General features: G+C 41.2%; 1 protein-coding gene across 2 annotated transcripts in view; it reads left to right on the forward strand.

Moving 5' to 3' along the window:
* Nucleotides 1-24534, forward strand: part of LOC124802994 (protein Spindly-A-like) — a 98554-nt gene that overhangs the window by 51034 nt on the left and 22986 nt on the right. For both annotated transcript variants that reach the window (XM_047264096.1, XM_047264097.1), the window contains 4 exons: nt 2867-3076; nt 3193-3294; nt 3408-3520; nt 19674-19846. In XM_047264096.1, the coding sequence (XP_047120052.1) occupies nt 2867-3076; nt 3193-3294; nt 3408-3520; nt 19674-19846 (598 nt within the window). The remainder of the gene's footprint in view (nt 1-2866; nt 3077-3192; nt 3295-3407; nt 3521-19673; nt 19847-24534) is intronic.

A 24534-nucleotide genomic window follows, 5' to 3' on the forward strand; every position in this document is an offset into this window, starting at 1 on the left:
CCATATCTAGGACCATTGCTGTAATATTGAGGGGTAGTCATACAGATTTAACTATCACAAAAAAGAAAGTCCCCCCCCTCCACAGTACACATCTGCTGTCTGGTACTTTCTGTAATCCTTTCTCCACATTACAGTAGAATCCCCACAGAGAAGCCAAAACAAAATGGCACAAACCGTTGATAAAGAGTAAATGGGCTTTGCTGTTTTGTTTCGGCTGTAGCAGAGTGGTATGATTCTTTAGTGTGGGGTTTCAATGTGTATCTGGACTGCATACAAGAAATAATTACATAATATTTATTTATTTCTTAAATAAGGTTTGGACTACTGTTATGCAAAGACCAAACAATGGAAAATCCAGGATGGAATATAATAATAATAATAATAATAATAATAATAATAATAATAATAATAATAATAATAGCAATATAGTAATAATAATCTTACGCAAAGACCAGTAATTAGGTTCCACAAGAGAATAACTATTGATAGATGCTGTTGTACCTGGTACCCTGCTTAACATTAGAATTAAGTTCATCACTTTGATGTGCTGTAAACTCTGTTTATGCAAAGGAAGTACTGGAACAGGAAGATGTTGTAAATATGTAGTCTCTTTTGAGAATACAATAAATATTTCAGTAATTGTTCCCAACAATTGGGTGATCAGATATAGCAGTATTAAACTCCTTCATTGTCATAACTATACTTAATAGTAGTTTAGATAAGTGCCTCAATAGATCGATGTCTGTATGTAAGTCTTGAAACTGAGCATGTTTCCAAATACAAGCAAGGAAAGTTCTCAGAAATAATAGACTTTCATTGCTTAGTTATTCATCAGTTTGTGGCAGATTCCTACTCAACTTGGAACTATTGTCCTTTTGGAGCTAGTATTTTTAAATTATCAATCGAAAATATTCTAGAATATTTAATTGTGGAACAACAGAAAGGTCTGGTCTGTTAGGACAGAGTGAGTTAAATGGAAAGGAACAAGCCATCACATTATCACAAATCTTGTTTAACATAACTGTGTGAAGCCTGATCATGCAATCTTCATCAAATTATTTTTCAGAAAAGAGTCTAATGATAAACACATTATTTGCCAATTGGAGTCAAACTTATTTTGTCCATCACTGGAGCATTAAAATTCTGTAATTTTCATTAACTTAGGATTAAATATCTATCTGCTTTTTCCATGGGTCCACAAGTATATTTTGATTACTCATTGTTATTTTGACTTGTTTAAGGTAGTGTTAATTGTTCATTATTATAGTGAATTACTTGCTGTAGAGTGACAGCTTTAAGTGCTTTTATACGTAGGGTGAATCACCTAAATCTTACATCACAAATATTGTGGAAATGGAAAGTGTTATTGACCTGTGGTTTTCACAGAATAAATTGGTAGTCAGGGCTCGTATTGTTGTCCAGTAAACACATTGTAATAAATATGTTTTGTGCAGACACACTTTTTTAAATGTGACAATGCCTATTGACATTAACAAACTAAAGGCAGGGGTAAATTTGAATATTGGTGGTGTTTGTTGCAGGATTCTAGTGCAAACCATTTATGAGATCGTATTTTGGAAAGTTTCCACACATACCTATTTTGGTGCCATTCAACCTGCCTAGTTCCTCAACACAAAGTTATCATGTTTACTTACATGTGCTTTTGTGTTCCTTGAGTGCACTGTGACTTGCTAGTCAGTCAGTCCAAGCAGTAGGTCCTGAGTGGATGATGAGATTTACAAGTACCAAAATTGATGGCATGTTCATGGTGTGTAGAGTGTGTAGGAAGAATGCAATTTGTTCTTGTATAATGTTTGTCAAGATATCCCAGTAAATGTCAACCATCTCGACAATTATTCATCAACCTCTTCAACCAGTTACCCGAAAGTGATAGTGTAACATCTAGACGACAACAAAAGGAAATAGTGATGACTGAAGAGGGAGAAATTAATATTCTGCTGCTGTTGCAGTTGATCTGCTCATTAGCTCCTGCACAATTGCCTGAGGAAGTGACATGTCAGACAAGTGTCCTACGCATTCTCCATTGACATAGATTCCATCCCTATCACATCTCTCTTCACCAAGAGCTGCATAGAAACGATTATGAGAATCATGTTAATTTCTGTACGTGGGCATTAAGACAGGCTACTCCAGATGTATCGTGTATCTTGTTTAGTGATGAAGCCACATTTATCAGTCGCTGAAACACGCGCTATTGATCTGTTGACGGTCCCGATTGGCTTTGGCAGATGGAACGTCACCGTTCATGGACTGTAAATGTGTGGTCCTGAGTGGATGATGACGCCTTTATAATGCCTTTATTTTCTGCAAGGCATCTTCAGTGGCCTGAACCACCTTCAAACTGTGGGTGACAACATTGTTTTGTTTACTTCGAATCCAGGCGAACTTCAGCAAAATGTGGAGTAACTGAACAAAGCAAAGTAGGCCCTATTGAGCCAGCACGACGTTTCTGGATGATCTTGGTAGGGCCAGTCCCTGGTACAGAATGAGTAGTTAATGCAGACATCTGACTTCGTATGCATGCGTCAGTAATGACGATGTTCTTCGAAACTCACGAACATTTACAATCCTTTAAACAGAACGATTTGAAAAGCACATACTATAAACGTTTAAAAAGTCAAAAACATTGTTTACAGCACCATGGAGGCCATATTCATTTCTCTTGCAGTGCAAGCTTCAGGTGATTCACCCTGTATATATTTTTTTAGTGTGAGTAGAATGGAGGTAGAGTAAGAATGTAAAGTTACTGGGGACAGCTTCAGTTTAATTTATTAGTCTGTAAGTATTGTATCATTTAGGAGTAGACTTTGCAGTATCATGCTTATAATTCTATTTTATACTGTAGGCTCTTCAGGAAGAAAATCTCATAATGAAAGGTGAGCTTGAAATGCTCAAGGGAAAGGTGGGCAATCATTCTTCAAAAGGAAACTCACTGTTTGCTGAAGTTGAAGTTAGTCGACAGCAATTGAAAAATGAGGCCAAGAAGCAGAAAGAGCAGCTTTTGGCTTTACAGAACACATATTCCCAGACAGTGTTTGAGATTCGGAAACTTATGGTCTGTACTGTTGACATTTCTCAGAATTTACAGCTGTCACAATAAAAAATCATTATCCTTAATTGTTTTTGCTTGAGTGGAATATAGGGCACTTAAGAAATGTTCTCCATTTTTAGAAAGAAAATGCCAAAATGTCTGAAGAACTAGAACATGCCAAAGAACAAAGATCAACGGAAGAATTAAAACTGCAACTCACTACATACAAACAATGCATAAAGGTAATGTAAGTGCTTTCCTTTGTTGCTTTCTAATTAGTAAGACTGGTAAAAATGAAAAACAAATTACTGCAAATAAATGTTTAAATTCCTAATAATTGTTACGACTGTCCCAGGATCTAGAAGATGCACAAAAAATATGGGATCAGGAAGAAGCTGCTGGACCCATTGTTCGTGGTCAAGATGATGAGACAGGGAAATTTTATGATAATTTACTGAGGGAAGAGAGGTAAGATGCACCACTTATTTAAAAATGAATGTGTGTGTGTGTGTGTGTGTGTGTGTGTGTGTGTGTGAGAGAGAGAGAGAGAGAGAGAGAGAGATCAGTTCTCTGGCTCAGAAGTAATGCTGTAATTTCAGTACTATATGGCATAGCATTGTGTAATTTAGCTCAAAACCCCTTCTTCTCATCTTTTTTAAAAGATTCATTATTCTGGCTGAAGGCTGTAGGTTAAGATGATTTGGTATTAGTAATGAACTTAAATACCCATACTTCTCATTTAGCAATTGGGAGAAATCGTACTTTGTGATAGCACCTGAAAAGCAAAAGGAACTAATTAAATACAGAAGACAGTAATTCTTTTGAAGATAATTAAGAAGTTTTTGGTTTATATTTGCTAATGGAATACAAGCACATAATCTTACAGGTCATCCTTGTTCATTTCTGAAGAATTCTGTACACACAAGCCCTAATGTCTAGCTCAGTCAAAATTCCAAACAAAAATAAAATTACTGTCTCGAAGACTACTTTTCCACTCAATTACTTTTCAGTTATTCCAAACAAGGAAATAAGAACCACTTCCAGAATTGATTGTAGCTTACTGATGTTCCCACTAATTGTGCAGAAAAGTTGTAATTCTTCTATGCTCAATAAGCATAAATTATTTTCTCTTGGCCAATTAACATTGGTTTCAGTTCACTCGAGGCAGAACTGAAAAGTACGGAAGTGACACATTCACATCCTTTAACAATTACCAGATCATAAACATCTACTTTGAATAAGCTCTAAGTGGTAACCGATACAATCTTATAATGCTGTTCCAACAATTACAAGGCTAACAATAAGAAGTGTCCAGTGTTATCAAATTCTTCCTGGTCCCTAGCATGATTATTTTTTGACTCCAACATGCTTTTACTTAAACTTGTGGCCTTTCCCCCCCCCCTCCCCCCTCTTCATAAACATTTTATTATTGTGTGTTATTACTTTTATGTTGTAATTTCATGTAATGACATGTTCCATGACCTTGGAGATGTGCTCCTCAATTTGGTCCTACAGAACTTGACATAATAAAATAAATAAATGATTATTCTCGGGAAACAGGTTCAGATTTTCTGTGTGTTTGCAGATCTACCAATTCGACGTTGCTGGCTCTGCGGTCTCCAGGAGTGCTCATTTTATACGTCATAAATCTGTGAACACGTTATTCACTTCGCATGTTACTAAAAGTAAGACTCCAAAAGGAAAATGTTCATAGACAGTAACAATAAAAAGAAATCACCGACTATGATGCAAATTAACATTAGTTGAATTAGAAACTTTCTGCAATGCTGAAAATGTCTATGTACATTTTTTTCTTCATAGTTATACCATTGAAGACATTTTGCAGAAGTAAAAGAGTAGAATTGCGAGAATATTATCAAATATACTTTAATGTTTTAAAAGGCAGTTGTTGGCCTTCACTGTGTTGAGCTGGGCAGAGAATGGAGTTGTATATGGCTAAATGTAGATGTCATAATTGTTAGCTTATATAGATATCGAGACGGAAATGTATAATCTATCTCTTATAAAGATTTAGAGATACCTATGAGGTCACATTTGCTGGTGAAGCTCTTGTTTATGGTTTCCGAGCTTCTGTGAACAAAGGTCCAAGTCAAATTTGTCACTCAACAGTGAGCCTAGTATTACACTGCAAAAAGAGGGAAGAGGAATTTATTTATATATTCATTCATCATTCATTCATTCATTCATTCATTCATTCATTCATTGATTGATGAATTAACAGATTTAAGGCAAGATTTTGGGTAAGAGACAGTTTTATAAAGTTTTCTTTAAAAACCTGCCACAATTATTGTAATCATGCTCACCTTTAATCAGTACTAACACTAAGCGTAAAAAAAACTAAAACTGATGAGAGCGGTATGCTGATGATGCGACATTAGAAAGATGCTCAGACTATACAAAGTATAAGCACGCCAGACGTTACCTGTAGGACACCATTCCAGGATGTTGAATTGGAAGAGGAAGAGCGGAATATGAAATTCATAGCCAGTGGCCTTCCAGCTCTTGAGACTTCACATCTTGTAACTTTTATCTGTGGGGTTATATAAAAGACCATGTTTTTGTCCCCTGTGCCTAACACTCTTGAAAGCCTGTGACATTGCATTGTTGAAGCTGTGAATTCATTAACAAGAGACCAGCTGCTTCGTGTGTGGCAGGAAATGAACCACCATTTGGATATTTGTCATGTAACACATGATGCCCACACTGAATGCAGAAAAATGTGAACTTTCTCTTTCCAAGAACACTGGAATTGTGTTTCTGTCTTTTGTAGTTTGACAACAATAAATGTTTGAAATCTGTTCCTTCTTTTTAAATAGCACTGTATATAATTTTTATTTGTAAATAATGGCACAAGCTGAATGGCATTATTTATAAAGCTTATAAAAACATGATCTTAACAAAAAAAACTTACTTGTGAACAGTACATCGGTGCACCAAGCAAATGCAAAGCTTCACCAGACATCACCAAGAATTTTCAAACCTACAAACATATTTACTTCTGGACTAAAAAGAAATTAATAAGTGCTGCCTGACATCAGTAAGAACACTGAAAAACTAAGTTAGAAAAAGTGGTACATCTGTATTACACTTGCTTAGTGCTTTCATGCACAACCATCTAGATAACTGTTTCAAAATGTACAACAGTTTCTGACAGGGTAGAAATACCACTACAGGTGTCATTGAGGTTGTAAAGCGCAAAGCAGGCAATGGACAGTTTGTCCATAGGTGCATTAATTTTATCCCAGTTGTTAATAATAAGTAGGTTCTTCTCTTGGGATAGCATTGAACTTAGAATTGCTTGAAGATGCAAACTGCATCAAATTGTGCACCCTCATGACATTACACATTCTGTGATGGAGAGTAGACATGATTTCAACAGGGCCCATTGGTAACTGAGAGTCAGTTGTTACAAAAGCGTATGCTACTTCATAGCTTGCTCGCAGTGCTTCATCAGTGAATTATGAGGCAATTGCTGTGTGTCTGCCTTCCCGCCTTTCCGATGAAGTAAGAAGGGCAGCAGACTGTTTCTGGTTCACCCCCTTTGATTTCCGTAGTAATGTGCATAGATTAACATGGCTGGTAGATTTGCAGTCGACAGGGCAAGTGTGGAGAGAGTGGTAGTGGTCGGAGTTGGTGGTAGACTGTCAACGTGTTGTACGGTAAATGCCAAGCACTGGAGGGGAAGTGCCATTCAAACAGAAACCTATGATTGTAGTTGTTGTAAATATTAAGTGGAGCCCCTCCACACCCACACCTGTATGGTGATCATCCAGAAAGATCTACTGTCACCTCTGCTTTGGTTAGTAACTAAAAAGAATCCTGCTGAAAATGCAACTAGTGACAATTTATTCTTGCCTGACTTGTTAACACTTCTCTGAAAGTTACAAATTGTTATGAATAGCAAATTTTGAGTGAAGCCTAAACTTCTCTTGTAGACATGTTAAAATTTGTTCCTTTTGTCAAAACACAGCAGAGTTTACACAACGTGTTCTGCAGTTGCAATCACAACAAAATCCTGTAACAGTGGTTTATTAAGTGAGGAATTGATGACAAGTAAGGTCAGTAGCTTATGAAAAAGCACGTCCTTGATACAGAAATGAATGTGTAATGCCTTCACTTACGTTGTTCCAAAACACACAGCACTTCCTGGTTCACCAGCAATTGATGGCCCTTAAAAGTTTGTCTTTCAAAAAAAAAAAAAAAAAAAAAAAAAAAAAAAAAAAAAAAATCTGTAGCTAGTGGAATAACAGTGTAGATAATAAAGTTTTGCATACTATCCATTTTGTGGCGGTGTTCGTAGCGACAAACACTTGGCTGTAGAAATGGCTTACGAAGTCACCGCCACACTTTTAATAGCGGCTGACCGGTCCGCTGGAACAGTAAACAGAAAGATGAAACCCCAAACACTCTGATTAAATAAGTCGGTACTTATCTTTATTCATGAAGATACAGAAACACAGTAGTGAACTCGGTGTCTACAGAAATCTGTCTAGTTCGAGTCGCAGCGGCTGGTCAGCGTCGGCTGACGACAAACAACAACTCTGCTGCGATGAACACACAACTGACTAGCAAGTACACGATTCGGTGGCGAGTATACAACTGAGCGGCGAATACAGAACTGTCCTAGCGCTCGCGACTCCAGCGCTTAAGAAGCAAGAAGCCAGCGGTGGCGCGCGCAGACTTGCGGCGATTTGCTGTCTCGCTGGCGCTGCTTATGCGGACGGCGTCCGGACTTTGATGCTGCCAACCTTTTGGCAGCGGGCTCGGGTGGCATTACTGGCTAGGACATAACACTCCTCCCCCCCAAATCGCCGCACCGTCGTTGAATAATGACGTGGCGAGCGTCGACGGCGGGGGAGGGGTCGGGCCGCAGGCGTAGCAGAAGAGACCGGGACGGAGACTGTTGTCGGTGGCAGTCCCCGGTCCGCACCCCAGCATTGGCTGCGGGGGGCCTCGGGAAACACCGACTGAAAACCGAGGTCAGGGTGCACGCCTGTGACCACGGGCGCAGCTTCTGGTACTGGACGCGACGGGGTGTCGGGATCCACGAAGAGAGGCAGCGTCTCCTGACGCTGCGTGGACGGCTGCTGAGTGGGCGCCGGACAAGGCGCTGCGGTGTCAGACTCCTTGGGGGTGCCCAAGGAAAGCGGCTGCAGGACAGGCTGCACAGCCACCGCTTGGGAAGGCGGCCCGGCTGAGGGGTCGACGTCCATCAGCTCCGAAGGCGGTGGCGACTGAAGAGGGACCGCAGGCGCCGGAGCGACCACCTGGGGCGCTCCCGAATGAAGCTGCGCGGGAGGCATCAACGGGACGGGCTGTCGGCGTGGTAGCGGCGACGGCTGCTGCTGCTGCTGCTGCTGCCCTGGGGGCGGCAGCGAAGTCGGAAGGCGCGGCTGGAACCCGCCGCGGACCAAATCTGTGGACAAAGAACGAGCGGCAGAATCCGGGCGGCCAGCGCGGCGCAACTGGTTCTGATGCCTCCTGTGCACCCCAGTAGCACCTTGAACAGTATAAAAACCGCGACCCTGGACACTTATCACGGTACCACGTTCCCAACGACGGCGACCGTGATAAACTCTGAAAAAAATGGCGTCGTTGCGCTGAAAACGCGTGCGATGCTCAGAAGCAGCGGGTCGATCCGGGGGGTGCAACAACCGTAGTAGGGTGCGATGATGACGGCCGTGGAGAAGCTCCGCAGGCGAAGGGCCGTCGCGTGGCGTGGTCCGGTACGACGACAGGAACGTGATGAGGGCCTGCTGACGAGAGTGCGTAGCACGAAGGCGGTCCATATGATCCTTGAATGTGCGTACAAAACGTTCCGCTGCACCATTCGATTGAGGGTGGAACGGCGGAGTAAGAACATGGCGAATGCCATTGGCAGAACAAAAACTTTCAAATTCAGCAGAGGTAAATTGTGGACCATTGTCAGACACTAAAACTTCTGGAAGACCCTCAATACAAAAAATTGAAGTCAACGCCTGTATAGTTTGTGCAGACGTTGTAGACTGCATGGGCACAACAAACGGAAAATTACTAAATGCATCTATCACGATGAGCCAACGAGAATTCCAATATGGACCAGCGAAATCAATATGTACTCGCTGCCAGGGACCGGCAGGGCGTGCCCACTCAAAATAGCGTTGAGGCGGAGCAGCTTGGTGTTCGGCACACGTCGAACAATCTGTAGACATCTGCGTAATCTGCTTATCAATGCCGATCCATGTACAATGACGGCGGGCAAGCTACTTGGTGCGGACCACTCCCCAATGACCTTGATGCAACAAGTCGAGGACCTTGGATTGGAGCACTTGGGGAACCACTACACGAAGCTGGTCATTCTCGCTGCGTAACAGCAAAACTCCGTGCGAAACAGACAACAGATGACGTTGCGGATAATAGCGACGAACCACAGGATCAGATATGTCCTTTGCCTTGGACGGCCAACCACGTTGAACAAAACGTAATAGTAAACTCAGATGAGGATCCGTAGCTGTCTCACGTGCCACCTGACGATAATCAGTCGGAAAATCCCGGAGGGATTGATGCTCATCGGCATCAATCTGATGGCAAGAGTCGTCAGAGGAATCGAAGACATCATCCGCAGCAATCGGCAATCTAGAAAGCGCGTCAGCGTTTGTATGCTGAGCTGTAGGGCGATACAGTATCTCATACTGGTATTGTGATAACAAAAGAGCCCAACGTTGTAGTCTCTGAGCTGTCCGCTGAGGAACTGGTTTAGACGGATGAAACAGTGACGTCAGGGGCTTGTGATCTGTTACTAAATAGAATGGTCTACCATAGAGGTAGTGATGGAATTTTGTGACACCGAACACAATAGCCAACGCTTCCTTGTCCAATTGGCTATAATTACACTGAGCTTTGTTTAGCAATTTAGATGCGAACGCAATAGGACGTTCGGTGTTACCGACTCGGTGAGACAACACAGCACCGAGGCCGTAAGAAGAGGCATCACAAGCTAACACCAGAGGCTTGTTAGGGTCGTAATGGACCAGACAACGATCATTCAATAAAGCCTCTTTAAGCTGCTGAAAGGCTGATTGGCAATCAGCTGACCACACAAACGGAACATTCTTACGGCGGAGACGATGCAACGATGCAGCAATCTGTGATGCATTAGGTATAAACCTAATATAATACGTCAATTTGCCAAGAACTGCTTGCAATTCATGCAGATTGCGAGGGGCGGGCAAATCACGAATAGCTGCTAAATGTGACTGGGAGGGATGAATGCCTTGAGCGTTAATAACATGTCCCAGATACTCCATCTCCGTAAGGAAAAATGAACATTTATCGATGTTGCAACGGAGGCCTGCCTGAGACAACACTTTAAACAAACACTCCAAATTACGGAAATGTTCAGCAGGCGTCCGACCGGACACAACAATATCGTCTAAATAGTTCAAACACGATGGCACATTAGCCAGAAGTTGTGACAAAAAACGCTGAAAAACAGCTGGAGCTGACGCACAACCAAAAGGCAAACGCAGAAAACGGAACAACCCCAACGACGTGTTTATGACAAAATACTGTTGTGATTGCTCGTCGAGGGGCAATTGCAAATATGCTTCACGGAGATCAATTTTGGAAAAGAAACGAGCTTCCCCTAACTTATCCATCAGCTCGTCCGGTCTAGGCAAAGGAAAAGAATCAATGACAGTCTGAGGATTAACTGTCGACTTAAAATCAGCACACAAACGTAACTTGCCAGACGGTTTCTTTATAATAACTAAGGGAGAAGCCCACTGGCTCGCTGAAACGGGTTGAATAACACCGTTGTTTTGCCAACGACGAAGTTCATCTTCTACAGGTGCCCGGAGGGCGTGAGGCACTGGACGAGCACGACAAAATCGAGGCTGAGCATTATCTTTTAACGTAATATGAGCGGCAAAGTTCGCAGCACAACCTAGTTCGTCTTTAAATATGTCACTGTATCGTTTACACAACTCGGTTATGCTGTCTTGAGGAACAACAACAGAATTAATTTGCAACACATTGTCTTGGATAGACAGGCCAATAAGTCAAAACAGTCTAATCCGAAAATGTTTACACTGTCTGTAGCGCGGAGCACTGTGAATGAAACTGTTTTTGTATTGCCACGGAATGTGGCTGGCACGCTACATACACCTAACACAGGAATTCGTTCTCCACTATAAGTAGCCAAAGAATGTTTTGCCGCTGAAAGTTTAGGGCGGCCGATAGCCGCATACGTAGCACTATTTATGAGAGTCACAGATGCACCAGTGTCTAATTGAAAATTGAAGGTCTTATCCTGGATGCGTAGCTTCACAAATAGTTTATTACACTGTCTCTGGATCGGTGCAGTGGAGGCGGAAGACACAAAATCAGCGCGTGTTCGCTGCTTACGACAACTCGTGGGTTGGGCGGGTGGAACAACAACTCCCGCTTCACTTGCAGTCTGTACATTACTTTTTACAGCGGTTGAATTACGCTTGGATCGCATAGCAGAGGGCTGGGTGGGTGGCTTATTGCGAACAAGTTTATTACCCACACGAACCGTGGAAGAGTCTTTAAACGCGACCTTCTGGGCGGGCTGGCTTTGAAGAACATGAATATCCATGGGCTGGGCAGCACTAGAATTGTTCTTGCGTTTACGCAAACAAACAGTCTGGATGTGTCCTTTCCTTTGACAAAAGTGACAAACCGCGTTTCTTAACGGGCAACGTTCACGAGGATGAGCAAGAACACACTTAGGGCAAGACTTAACTCTATCATTTTGCACACGCGGCTGACGAATACGTTTAACATGACGCGGCCGGCTAGTGTTTACAGTCTGACTCCGCCGGTGGGGCCGCGGGCGTGACCTAACTTGCTTAGCACAGGCAATGTGAGAAATACATGGCTGATCTAACTCACACTCAGCATAGTCAAAAGTATCTTGGGCTTCAATGATGTTCATCACAGTCTCTAATGACGGGTCAGGCAACTTTAAGATAGCAGCACGAATACGAGAATCTGCAATGTTTTGCGTAATAGCGTCTCGTAACATGACATCATTGTAGGAAGCTCCACACACACAATTAAATCGGCACTGACGGGTGAGGCCCCGTAAATCTGTTAACCACTGTTTATTAGATTGATGTGGCAGTTTCTTTAATCTGAAGGACTTGAATCTGGCTGCTGCCACATGAACTCGCGACTCGAAATACTCAGCAAGCTTGTTAACAACAACGTCATAGTCTAAAGCTTCTGGCTGGGATTCCGGGAACAACTTACAAAGGAGTCGATAGATTTCCACGCCTGCAGTGGAAATTAAATAAAGCTGCCGCTCAGTACCTGTGATTTTGTAGACTGTCATGTGCGCCTGCAACTGCGCGAAATATTCTTGCCATTCTTCTCTGGATTCATCAAAAGCCCGGAACTGTGGTGCTGCCTGTGCTTGTTCCTTTTGTGTTGGAGGATTAGCCGCTTGTTTGGCGATTGCTTCCACCAGACTTTGTACTTGCTGACTCTGTAACAAGATCAACTGTTGTAATTCGGCAGACATAGTGAACACAAATTAAACCAGCCCCCAAAAGTTTATCTCTATAATTAGTATAACAAGAACAAGTTGAACCAGCCCTGCACACGAGTTCGGAAGACCTCGTCGCCAGTTTTGTGGCGGTGTTCGTAGCGACAAACACTTGGCTGTAGAAATGGCTTACGAAGTCACCGCCACACTTTTAATAGCGGCCGACCGGTCCGCTGGAACAGTAAACAGAAAGATGAAACCCCAAACACTCTGATTAAATAAGTCGGTACTTATCTTTATTCATGAAGATACAGAAACACAGTAGTGAACTCGGTGTCTACAGAAATCTGTCTAGTTCGAGTCGGAGCGGCTGGTCAGCGTCGGCTGACGACAAACAACAACTCTGCTGCGATGAACACACAACTGACTAGCAAGTACACGATTCGGTGGCGAGTATACAACTGAGCGGCGAATACAGAACTGTCCTAGCGCTCGCGACTCCAGCGCTTAAGAAGCAAGAAGCCAGCGGTGGCACGCGCAGACTTGCGGCGATTTGCTGTCTCGCTGGCGCTGCTTATGCGGACGGTGTCCGGACTTTGATGCTGCCAACCTTTTGGCAGCGGGCTCGGGTGGCATTACTGGCTAGGACATAACAATCCATATATCAAAATACTCTCCTCTTTGCTTGATACCATTTGTCAAAATCTCGTTTCGGTATCTCAAACCATTTGCCATTTGAGATATGCGGAAATTTATGGACATTTCATTGTGGCTTTATTGCTGGTGCGCGCGATAGCAAATTAGTGCGCCACATGAAATAAATTTTCTTGAGACTGGTGACTGAGACCTCCATCCAAGTCTAAAGAAAAATTCAATATGTTAACTAAATTTCGCATGCAGCAACATATGTAATATGCACCAAACTCAAAATAATAGCCCCCCCCCCCCCCACCCCATTTTTCATTGCAAACTTTTTCAAATTTCGCTTTCTTTTATACATATCATCGCAATAACAGTGACCATTAATGAAATGATGGGCACATCATTATGAAGCTGATGTCTAAAGCTATAAGTAAGGCAAAAAGATTTTTTTAGCATATAGTTTCTGTAAGATCATTTGAGGATGATTGCAAGGCATACGCCACCATTCTGTCATTGCAGTGTGTCACCAACTAGCTGAAAGGGGACAAACAATGTTGGCATCTCCTTCCGAAAAAATGAACTCCTGCATAACTTTAGATGGAAATTGGTCACTATTCACCAGCCACCGTATCCTTCGCGTACTCTACTTACTGGATTTGTAGGTCTGTGTTTGGACATAAATTTACCAAAGCAGTAAGACACACGAAATGTGGGGAAAAAAGAAACCTCAGGGAAAAATTGTGTTTGAAGATTTCCAAACACTGTTTTTCAAACAATTTCAAGCATTTTAATATCTTCTAATTGGGAAATTGCTGGTTCAGTTATCACCTGAAGCAACCTATTTCAACTTTCATTTCCATATTTATTAACAAATGGAAATATTAACAAAACTTTTTTGTTTTTAGTTATTAATTACATGAAAATGAGAGCATTCACAATAAATTTAATTTAGTACAAAAATGCAAAACATGTTGTTGTTGTTGTTGTTGTGGTCTTCAGTCCTGAGACTGGTTTGATGCAGCTCTCCATGCTACTCTATCCTGTGCAAGCTTCTTCATCTCCCAGTACCTACTGCAATCTACATCCTTCTGAATCTGCTTAGTGTATTCATCTCTTGGTCTCCCTCTACGATTTTTACCCTCCACGCTGCCATGCAAAACATCAAATAGAAAATAAGTTTCCTGTTTCTAGAGATTGAACACTGTTATTGATTTATACATTTTTAGGTTTGGGAGTAAAGAATTTCACATTTCAGCATAAAATTTTAATTTATTGTGATTTACAATTAAAATTAAATTTTTTTTTATTTAAAAATTGATATTCAATATTTGTTACTAACATTCCCGTTTGATGAAAGGGAGGAGGAGGAGGAGGAGGAGGAGGAGGAGGAGGAGGAGGTGGTGGTGGTGGTGGTGGTGGTGGTGAAAGATGATGAACTAGGTACTTTGTGACTACTAGAGTTTTACTTTATGCTCCCAGCTGCTGGTGGGTAAGATAATTTCACCATATTTCGGGGCACAATTAAATTTGTAGATACCACGTTGTTAATAGTAGCATTACATAGTTTAGAATGAAAAGTTTGTTTCTTAGGAAGATGTGTAAATTTTATAAGGGGAAAATAAAAAGACCTGGCAAAAAAGTATAAAATATTCTACATTTTTTATTCTTAACAACGCTAAAAAATCTTTGCTTGCAAAAGCCTTTTTAAGTTTTTTGGAGAAGTGTCCCTACTGCTTTAGGAAATTGGTTTCTAGGTGCTGACCTCAGCAGTATAAGTATGAAGAAAATTGAAGAGATCATCTTGTAAGTGCAAGTCTTTAACTGGCTGATCATTAAAGTTATGAATATCTAGAACTGCGTGTACACAACTGTACATGCTGCAAGGATAGTGACATAGGGCTGTTTCGCTGACAACCCAGGGGGAGGAGTTAAAACAACTTGAAATAATAAGCTGCATCCAGAAGATGGCTGTCTACTTTGATGACCCTTTACTTGTGTCCAAAGAATGGAAAAATTATGGGCTCCAGTTGCGCGCAATTTTTTTATGCATTTCAGAGTCAAACAAACAATTTCCAATCATCTTTCTTTTATTAATGTGTTCTGAACATTTGTTTATGTTGGGTTGTAGTTTCAAAATTCAGGAATTGACCTAATTTAATTACGGAACAACTTTATTTGTAGTTTCCTGTATGGAGGATAACATAGGATTGGGAACAACAGATCTGAAAACGTGCACATAGCGACATGTATGGATACTAACGATATTACATGTCAGTAGAATTTGTAGCTCAGCACACTTCCTCAAGCTTTACGAACAATTATAAATCGTTAAGTTTATGGTTCTAGGATTGAAGTCAAAGTACTTAAACACATTTCCGTGCTTCAGTGCAGGAAGAGCCTTTTGGCATCTGTCATCACGTATTCTGTTGGACTACCAGCTCTCTTCTTGTGTGAACACCATGAGATTGCTGGTGAACCTTGTAGCCTTCCATCAGAACTCATCAAACAGCCTCCATGAAACTGAAGATTCCTTTGTTGCACTTAATGTAGGTCAGTTACTTTGAAGAATATAAGTATTTGCTTAGGTGCTTACCAGTGAACAAAATCATGGCTGTTACTATACTAGCTTAGCTTACTGACTGCATAGCGTGTCTGGTTGAGTACTGATGGCAGTGAACATCAATGCTCCATCCAGTTCTGACACCATGATCCTTGACGTCAAATCTGGCAGGTAACTCATCCTTAATTTGTTTTGTTATTTCTGCATCTGCTGAAACAAGTGTCATCTACTAAAGTGAGTATGAAGACTAGACAGTTTTCATACACTGTTTACAGAGATGCATGGACCAGAATGGGTTCGATGAAGTTGATGTTAGATTTACATTCAACTTCTCACCACTGTTGACCAGCTTGGTGCCGCTTATAAATAGCTTTTCTTAGTTTGCACACTGTATCACTGGATTTCAATGTTTGGAACGTGTCACTTGCCGCCTTGACTGTATGATTATCTTTCTGTTCGCCTCTCCTGTTTTGTAAGAATTCAACGAGTGTATCTAGCTTTTTGATGAATATTTCTGTGTCAATTTTACCAAGAGAAATGCAGTGATGATATCCAGTTGGGAGACATACAAGTTAAGCTTGACTGACAGAGCCATGCATAGTCCTAAGTATTAGATTCTTGCAATTGGAGAGACCATTTCCACATAGTCAACTCTAGGTTGTTGATGAAATCCTTGTGCATTTATTCTTACTCATCTCCTCGGCAAAGATCAATCACTATTGTATTTCTTCCTCAAAACAATTCTAGGGTCAATTACCCTTTCATTCATTGGTCTGTCTGTGATGTCCCATGTGTCATAGTTGACCTGATTTCATCATACACAGGTTAAAGCACTCTTGGTGATTCGGAACAAGCAATGAATCATTGATGTTGACCTCTATCGCATTTGCTATGAAATTATCATGGTTTGAAACATCTGACGAGTCTACATCTGGCTCAAACTGTTGAGCAGGTGTGACAATTGAAGAATTATTGTCATCATCACAGAAGTCATTTTCAGGGGTGAATTCGTGTCCTGCAGTGATTGGAAGTCTGTATGCCTTATTTGGAAACCCTTGTTTCTTGTTTGCACTAGCTTTGGTGTGCCATCTCTCCATCTTGTTGCCATGTTAACACCATTGCTTGATGGCAGAATAACTTCTTCTTCAAAGCCGTAGAATGGTTTGTTGTGATGACAACCTGGATTCATCGTTTGTATCATCACTGAAATACCCACTCCTGGAATTGATGTTTATACCTCCTCTTTGGTGATGAACTGGCTCATCTTTGTTGGAGTCCACATAAGTTTGCTGGGGCTCGAAACTGTCCTAATCAAGGAACCTCACATCGATTATCAAGAGAATCGCGTAATTTCTTGTACCCACACACAGTAGGCTTTTGAACAGTTAAAATAGCCTACAAAAATCTCTTCCTTACCAAAGAAAGGAAAGTGCGACCCTCAAGGCAATTTATCTAGGATGGCAATGTTTTGACCAAATGTATGAACACGAGATACATCAGGTTTTCTCTTCAGCCACTTGCATACAGAGTTCCATTGCACAGTCCTTGAATTAAATGACAATTTCAAATGTAGTTAGCTGTGTTGACGGCTTCAGGCTAAAATGACGACGGTTGACTTGACTCGAGCAACACTTCACCCAATGAACAGTTCTTTCATTCAGCAACACCATTCTGCTGCAATTTGTATGGAACTGTTAGACATTGCTGTATTTCCACCATTCTGAGGATGGAGTCCATTCCTTCAGTGCTGTACTTCATATCATCGTCTGACTGAAAGAATTTAATTGCATGACCAGTCTGAGTTTAAACTGTGTTTTTGAATTTGACAGATTTGTTACAAATATCTCCTTTATGTTGAAGGAAATATACTTTACACTGTCTGATGTAGTTGTCTATAAATGCCACACACAAAAAAAAATCCCACCCTCTGAAGATATATCTCTTACTGGTCCACTGACATCCAGAAGTTCATTTGAGTTCCTTTCTTTGTGGATGAAGGAAATTGATGTGGTTTTTCCTTCAGGACACACAGTGCATCTAGTGAGATAGACGTCACTGAATTTCAAATCTGTAATGGGAAGTCTTATTCGTGCCCTTGTTACAAAAGCTGCATTTGTATGCTGACCTTTTTTTTATTACCATTTGTCACTGTGGCTAGCAGGACTTTTTAATTTGTTCACGAAATGCTTACCTTGTTTAACAAACATTGCAGCACTTACATTTTCACTGTCTTTCTGAATCCTTGCAGTATGTTCTTCCAGGATATTTTAATTTTAGTGTCTTGATATCTGGTAGATGGTAACAGGATTCAATAGCACATTTAAAATTGTCATAAGTGTCCATAGAGCAGCATTATTGGCAATAGATTGCCAGAGATTGCTTGTAACTTGTTCACAGCATTGAAGAATTCAGTAAGATATTGTTACATCATCAGTGGGTTGCATTTTGTGAAACGTGAGGCATTTGAGCAGCTATGCTTAGTCAGCAGGTCCTTCGGACGCATAGATTGATTTTAGTCTAGGCTATACTTCATGTGACGTAGTGCAGTTCTTTACTTGCTTCAGGTCTCTCTGATTTATAAAATCAAGTTTTCTTTTGCCATTTTATCTGCCGCTAGCCATGCTTTGTATGCAGCTTCTGCCCCAGCAAGCATTTCACCTTCACCACGTCACTACAAGTTGCATTACTTTTCCAGATGGATATCCCCATGTGTCTTTTTTGAAGAGTATTGTAATTATTTTATGACAGCATTTCTGGTCGAACTCTGTGTACAGTGGTCATGTGTGCCGTATTCATCACATTAATGAGTTTATTTCTACACTTTCTCTGTGTGAAAAATGTTGCTTTTACCAGTTGCGTAACCTGTGCCCAGTGTTGTGGTTTGGAAGTAACAGGCACACCATTTAATTATGGAACATCTTTATTTGTACTCTTCTGTACAGGGAGTAAAATAAATCTTGAGAACAACAGACTTGTAAACTGCATATAGCAACAGCTATGGGCACCAGTGACATTAAACAGTGGTAAAATTTAATTTCGACAGCTTTGTGTGTAATAGTATTCTCCTTGAATACTGTCATCCTACTTTTACTCAGTCTAGTCATCCTACTTTTACTCAGTCTAGTCATCCTACTTTTACTCAGTCTAATCATCCTACTTTTACTCAGTCTAATTCATTTCACATAGTGCTTATTATTTTATTACACTGTTTCATTACACTTTCCTTAAGGCGCGCGCGCGCGTGCGTGTGTGTGCGTGTGTGTGTGTGTGTGTGTGGGGGGGGGGGGGGGGACTGTATTATGATGGATTTCACCATTGAAAAAACACTGTTTAAGAGATGAAATCTAATAACATATTCATTATCTACTATTTAGGACTGCTGTAATTCATTTGGGAAGTCTGGTTTTTCTCAAAACCTCAAAGGGAAGCCATCTCAGAAAGATGTTGTTTGTAGTAATTATTTTACATTTCTCCTCTGTAACCAGTCTGTTAGTAGAACTTCCATACTGGTTTGTGGTGTTTCATCCTCTGATGCTTTCCTTTGTCCTTCATAATCATGTTCCATGAGACTTAGTTTTTCATTGGTTGACCTCCTCCTTGTCATTGTGTGATTGTAGCTTTTGTGAGTACACCCTCATTTTGAAAGAAAACATCCTCTGCAGATTGTGCTATTGAATTCTGTTTGCTGGCCGGAGTGGCCGTGCAGTTCTAGGCGCTGCAGTCTGGAACAATGCGACCGCTACGGTTGTGGGTTCGAATCCTGCCTCGGGCATGGGTGTGTGTGATGTTCTTAGGTTAGTTAGGTTTAAGTAGTTCTAAGTTCTAGGGGACTGATGACCTTAGAAGTCAAGTCCCATAGTGCTCAGAGCCATTTGAACCATTTTTTGAATTCTGTTTCTTTCCTGTAGAGAGAAGACAAAACAGGTGTGGGAACGATGTGAAGATATAATGGCAAGGTACATTGCAGCAACTGAAGAAGTCGCAGCCACTGAACGTGAGAAAGCAGTTGTGGAAAGTATGAAACTGCGTGCTGAGGCAGAAATAGTAAAACTTAAACTGCAGCTCCTGAAGAGTGAGGAAGGTAACTTTGATGGAATATTTTTTTAAGAAGGCTGTCTGTTGTGTGTGACTAATTTTGTTAAGAGAAGCTTGTTTTGATGATTGGGATAATACAGAAAAATACTACAATCAGTTTTGTTATAGTAATAAATATGTTGATAATTATTACAAGTACGACAGCCTTTAAGAAAAGAGGGCTTTAATAATAACAAGTTGTCACAAATTTAGCAGTTACTTTGAATCAGTAGTGCAAAATCTCATTTGGTACCATATACAAGTATGGGATCTGTCTGTTTTCCCAGTAATTGCTGAATTTAAGGTACATTTGTCCTAGTATATTGATGCCAATGCAAAATTTCAACTTGCTGAAAGAAGTGGTATTAGGCTGCAAATCACTGTCAAGCACATGGAGTAGTACATGTGGTGAGCTCCCAGCATAGAGATAAAGAACGATACAGTGTAGAAACCACAAAAAGCTAATTGGATTTGTCATCTTAAGTTTGGATGTGTCAGCTGCCAGCCCACGTCTGACAAAGTGTGGCTTTCAAAGATGATGCTGGAAATTAAAAGTGGTTCTAAGTATTATACAGGAACAACCATGTTAGTCTAACAGAGCTGTAACCATTTGACCTGACTTTTTCAACATGAATGTAATATTCATTATCACTTTAGTGTGATATGGAACCTACGTACTTTCGTGTCACAGTTTGACTACTTAGCTACATTAATGAGCCAAAATATGACCACCGCCCTCTATCAGGTTGTATGCTGCCTGGTGGCAGTGAGCATACTTGATGGAGTAAGAGAAATATATGAGCGGAGCAGAAACAGAACAGTAAAGTGGAGTAGGGGACACTTTCTAGTGCTGATACGTGGCGAAAATGCTTAAATCCACTGACTTAAACAACTTTTACAAAAATCAGATTGTTGTGCCCCAGTGCTTGGGAGTAAGCATTGGGAAATGGCAAAGCTTGGTTGTCTCACATGGAAAGTGGTTGAAGAATGCTGAAACCGCAAGTAGGCAACAAGAAGTTGGACATCCATACTTCATCACAGAACATATGGACCGGAGGCTTGCCCACTCTCTAAAGCAGGTGATCTGTGGTATATCTGATAACAAAGTACAGTGCTGGTCCAGGCACAAGTCTTCTGTAGCACAAAGTTAAGCACACGGTGTTGAACATGATATTCTCTGCAGAGAACACCTATGTGTTCCCATGTTGATCCAACATCATCATCATCATCATCATCATCATCACCACCAGTTATGGTTACTTGGGGCTTGGTATAATTGAGATTGTTGACTAGTTGGATGAATCCTGTTTATCGCTGAAACTGGTTCGTTATAAAATCAACACGTGCCAGGCGCATGCATACATGTTGCAGTCTCAAAATAGATGATGATGTGCTTTAGGCCCTTATTGTTCTCAGCACCTCATTTACACTGAGAGAATGTTTGCACAGCAGCTTTGCTAATCGCAGTTACCAAGACACACATACTACTTAGCGTGAGTTCTCTCATACTTTTGGGAAAGCTGCTCTCATGAATAGTAACCTGTCTGCTCCTACATGCTAGACAGCAGACATATCTTCTTTGGGAGAGCTGCTGCCTCAAATGATACTGTGGCCATTTCAAGTGGTACAGCAGCATCACAAACGTGTGGCGGCAGTATTAACCTGACATACTGGTGCAGCAGCTGCTGCACATTTGGGAACACTGTGGTCTCAAATGGGGGAGAAACTTACTCAATTGATAAGATTGCTGGTAATCATCATGAGATACTGCAGGCATTGTGATTAGGACAGGAGCTCTACCAGTGTCCACTCTGTGTACAAACACATTCATTTATGAAAACATATGATCAAGATAACTAACCTACAAGAAAGACAACAAGGGATGCAGGGGAGCACTATACTTTGTTTATATATATATGGAAATTGGATATCATTCTGACCTCTTACTGCAGCCAAGCAACAAAAGCTATTTTTCAGACTATTAAACACTTACTACCTGACACATCACGTGACAGTTGTGCAATATAAAAAGAATTAGTGAATTTCCATCTGACAGTGTTGTTTTGGTACACTTATAGCATGAGAAAATGGGTAAACATAGTGTGGAATCATGATGATATCTGGTGTATGGAAGTTTTGATCGGTCCTGGAGATGTGCTTGGATAGCCGGGTTTTAAAGCAACTGCTCACTTCGAGGTTTGAATCCTGGTCAGGCATAAATTTTCATGTGTTGCAAACAGCTGACATCAGTGCATAGTTGCACAATATGAATCTATTTTCATTGTGTGGAAAGTTCAGGCAGAATATAAGTAATTTACTGCTCCTGTTGTCCTTTGGACTCCCAGACCCATTACCTCATTCCTTATACTCCTTATCAACTATAGCCTCACATGCTGTGTTCCCGCTTTTGATAGGACAGTATACAAACAAATCAGTGGCACAGTCATGGGCAGCCGCATGGCACCATCTTGTGCGAAAATGTGTACTCACCATCTAGAGGAAACCTTCCTAGCCACCCGCACCTCTTGTTTGGTTCTGGTTCATTGATGATATCTTCATGATCTGAACGCAGGGCTGAGATGCCATATCCTCATTCCTCCATAAATTCAATACCTTCGCTTTCATCTTCTTTACCATGTCCATCTCAATCCAGTGCTCTGCCTTACTGGATGTTGACCTCCACTGCTCTGTCCATACATCTGTATATATTAACCCCACTAACCACCAGTAGTGCATTAATTTTGACAATTGTCGTGCTCTTCTAAACCAGAATTTCACCCCAAGGCCAGCCTGGGCACCTGCGAACAGTGTATCAGCAGTGACGAGAATTCCACTGCCCAGTATGCTATAGGTCTCACAAAGGCCTTTCCGGACAGGTACTACCCTCTAAACCTAGTCCACAAACAGATTTCCCATGGCATATTGCGCACATACCCCCGCCACCTCCAAGAATTAGCTGCAAAGGAGTGCCCCACTCATCACTCAATATCACCCTGGAATGGAAAAACTAAACCATACCCATCCCAGGATTTTGATTACCTGCCTGAAAATGAAAGGCACTCTACTGATGATTCTTCCTATTCTTCCTATAGTAGTGCCCATCAAACCTACACGACATCCTGACCAATCCCTATACCACTCCTACTCACAACCCCTTGCCACAAGGGTTGTATCCTTGTGGAAGACCTGTCAAGTTCACCCACACAGCACTTCCTAATCCAGTCATGTCACAGGCTTATCCCAAATGAGGCAGACTGTGAACATGACTACCAACCAGCTGTCCATCAGAATGAATGCCCCTGTCAAACTGTGGCAAAGAACAGAGTTGACAGTGCAGTGTTGGAACGTACTGTTTAGCATAAAATACTAGAGTTCAGTGGCTACTTTACCACTTGTGCCATCTCCTTCCTTGCAGCACCAGCTTTTCTGAACTAAGAGGACATGCTGAAAAGTAATGCCTCAGAATTTTGTGAAAAACCTTACAGCTTTTTAAACGAAACAAACATTATTAACATTCTACATCTTTATTCTTCAAGGCTATATATTTATTTCTCACCATACCCACCTTGTCGATGAACACATTTCTGCCAATGAGAGACCAGGTTGTTGATCTCATTACTGTAGAATGTTTGACTGTATTAATGGGGCCACAACCTCAACTCTGCTTGCACTGCATCATCACTATCTAAGTGACGTCCTCGATGGGTCCAAGTTGAGACTATGAAGGATGGTAAATGACAGTGAATCCAAGGTATCAGATTGTTTCAGATGTCGCAGCACTTGCGTGTGGCCTGGCATTGTCATGCTGAAAGGGGGGGGGGGGGGGGCTGCTCCATGTGTGGACGTTCTGATCACATTTGAAACTGTTGCTCAGACACTGACATAGTTACATTACACACCACCATGTTATGTGCTACAGTTCAGAACCCTCTTGTGGCAGAGGGTTGCAACTTGTGTTGGCGAAGTGGGAAAGTCAACAGAGTAATAAACACGATGAGTAATACCTAAGCCAATATTGCAAACGGAATAAAAAATCTGGAGGCATTACTTTTCATCATGTCCTCAAACTTAGATGGGAGTTATCGTTCAATATGTCCTTCACACCTGTAATCCTCCTGGATTCAATCTCCACTAACTTGCTGTCCCCACACCCTGTATCTGTTTGCTCTTGTCACCCCTCCTCCCAGTCCATGTCTCCATATGTCATCCTCACTGTGTGTGTGTGTGTGTGTGTGTGTGTGTGTGTGTGTGTGTGTGTGTGTGTTTCTCTCTAACTCGTCAAAGGAATTCTTCAGAAAGCTAGCAAAGTTTTCATTATTTTTTTCGTGTGTGCCTGTTGATGACTCTATGCTGTTGCTGTTCGGTGTGTGGTCCTCTGTACTTCTAAATTACTTCTGAATAAGAGACTAACAGTAAACATTCGTCATTTGATTTATATTTGTATTTTCGTGTTACCAAGTGAAATTCGGCCCAGTGAGCCAATAATATTATAAGACTCTTGCTGATAGGTGGAAAGGAGCTGTATCTTTGGTTTTCCTTTTACTGTAGAAACTCTTAAAATGATGTGACAGTTCACTTTATTTTGTGGTACACCATGTGTTTGTAGTGATAAGTATGAATATTACATGCGTGCAACGTGCTGCTCAGCTTTTGAATGTAAAGCCACATGAGACAGCACAGTATTTACATGTGTAC

The sequence above is a fragment of the Schistocerca piceifrons genome, chromosome 6, assembly GCF_021461385.2.
Source record: "Schistocerca piceifrons isolate TAMUIC-IGC-003096 chromosome 6, iqSchPice1.1, whole genome shotgun sequence".
Lineage (NCBI taxonomy): Eukaryota > Metazoa > Arthropoda > Insecta > Orthoptera > Acrididae > Schistocerca > Schistocerca piceifrons.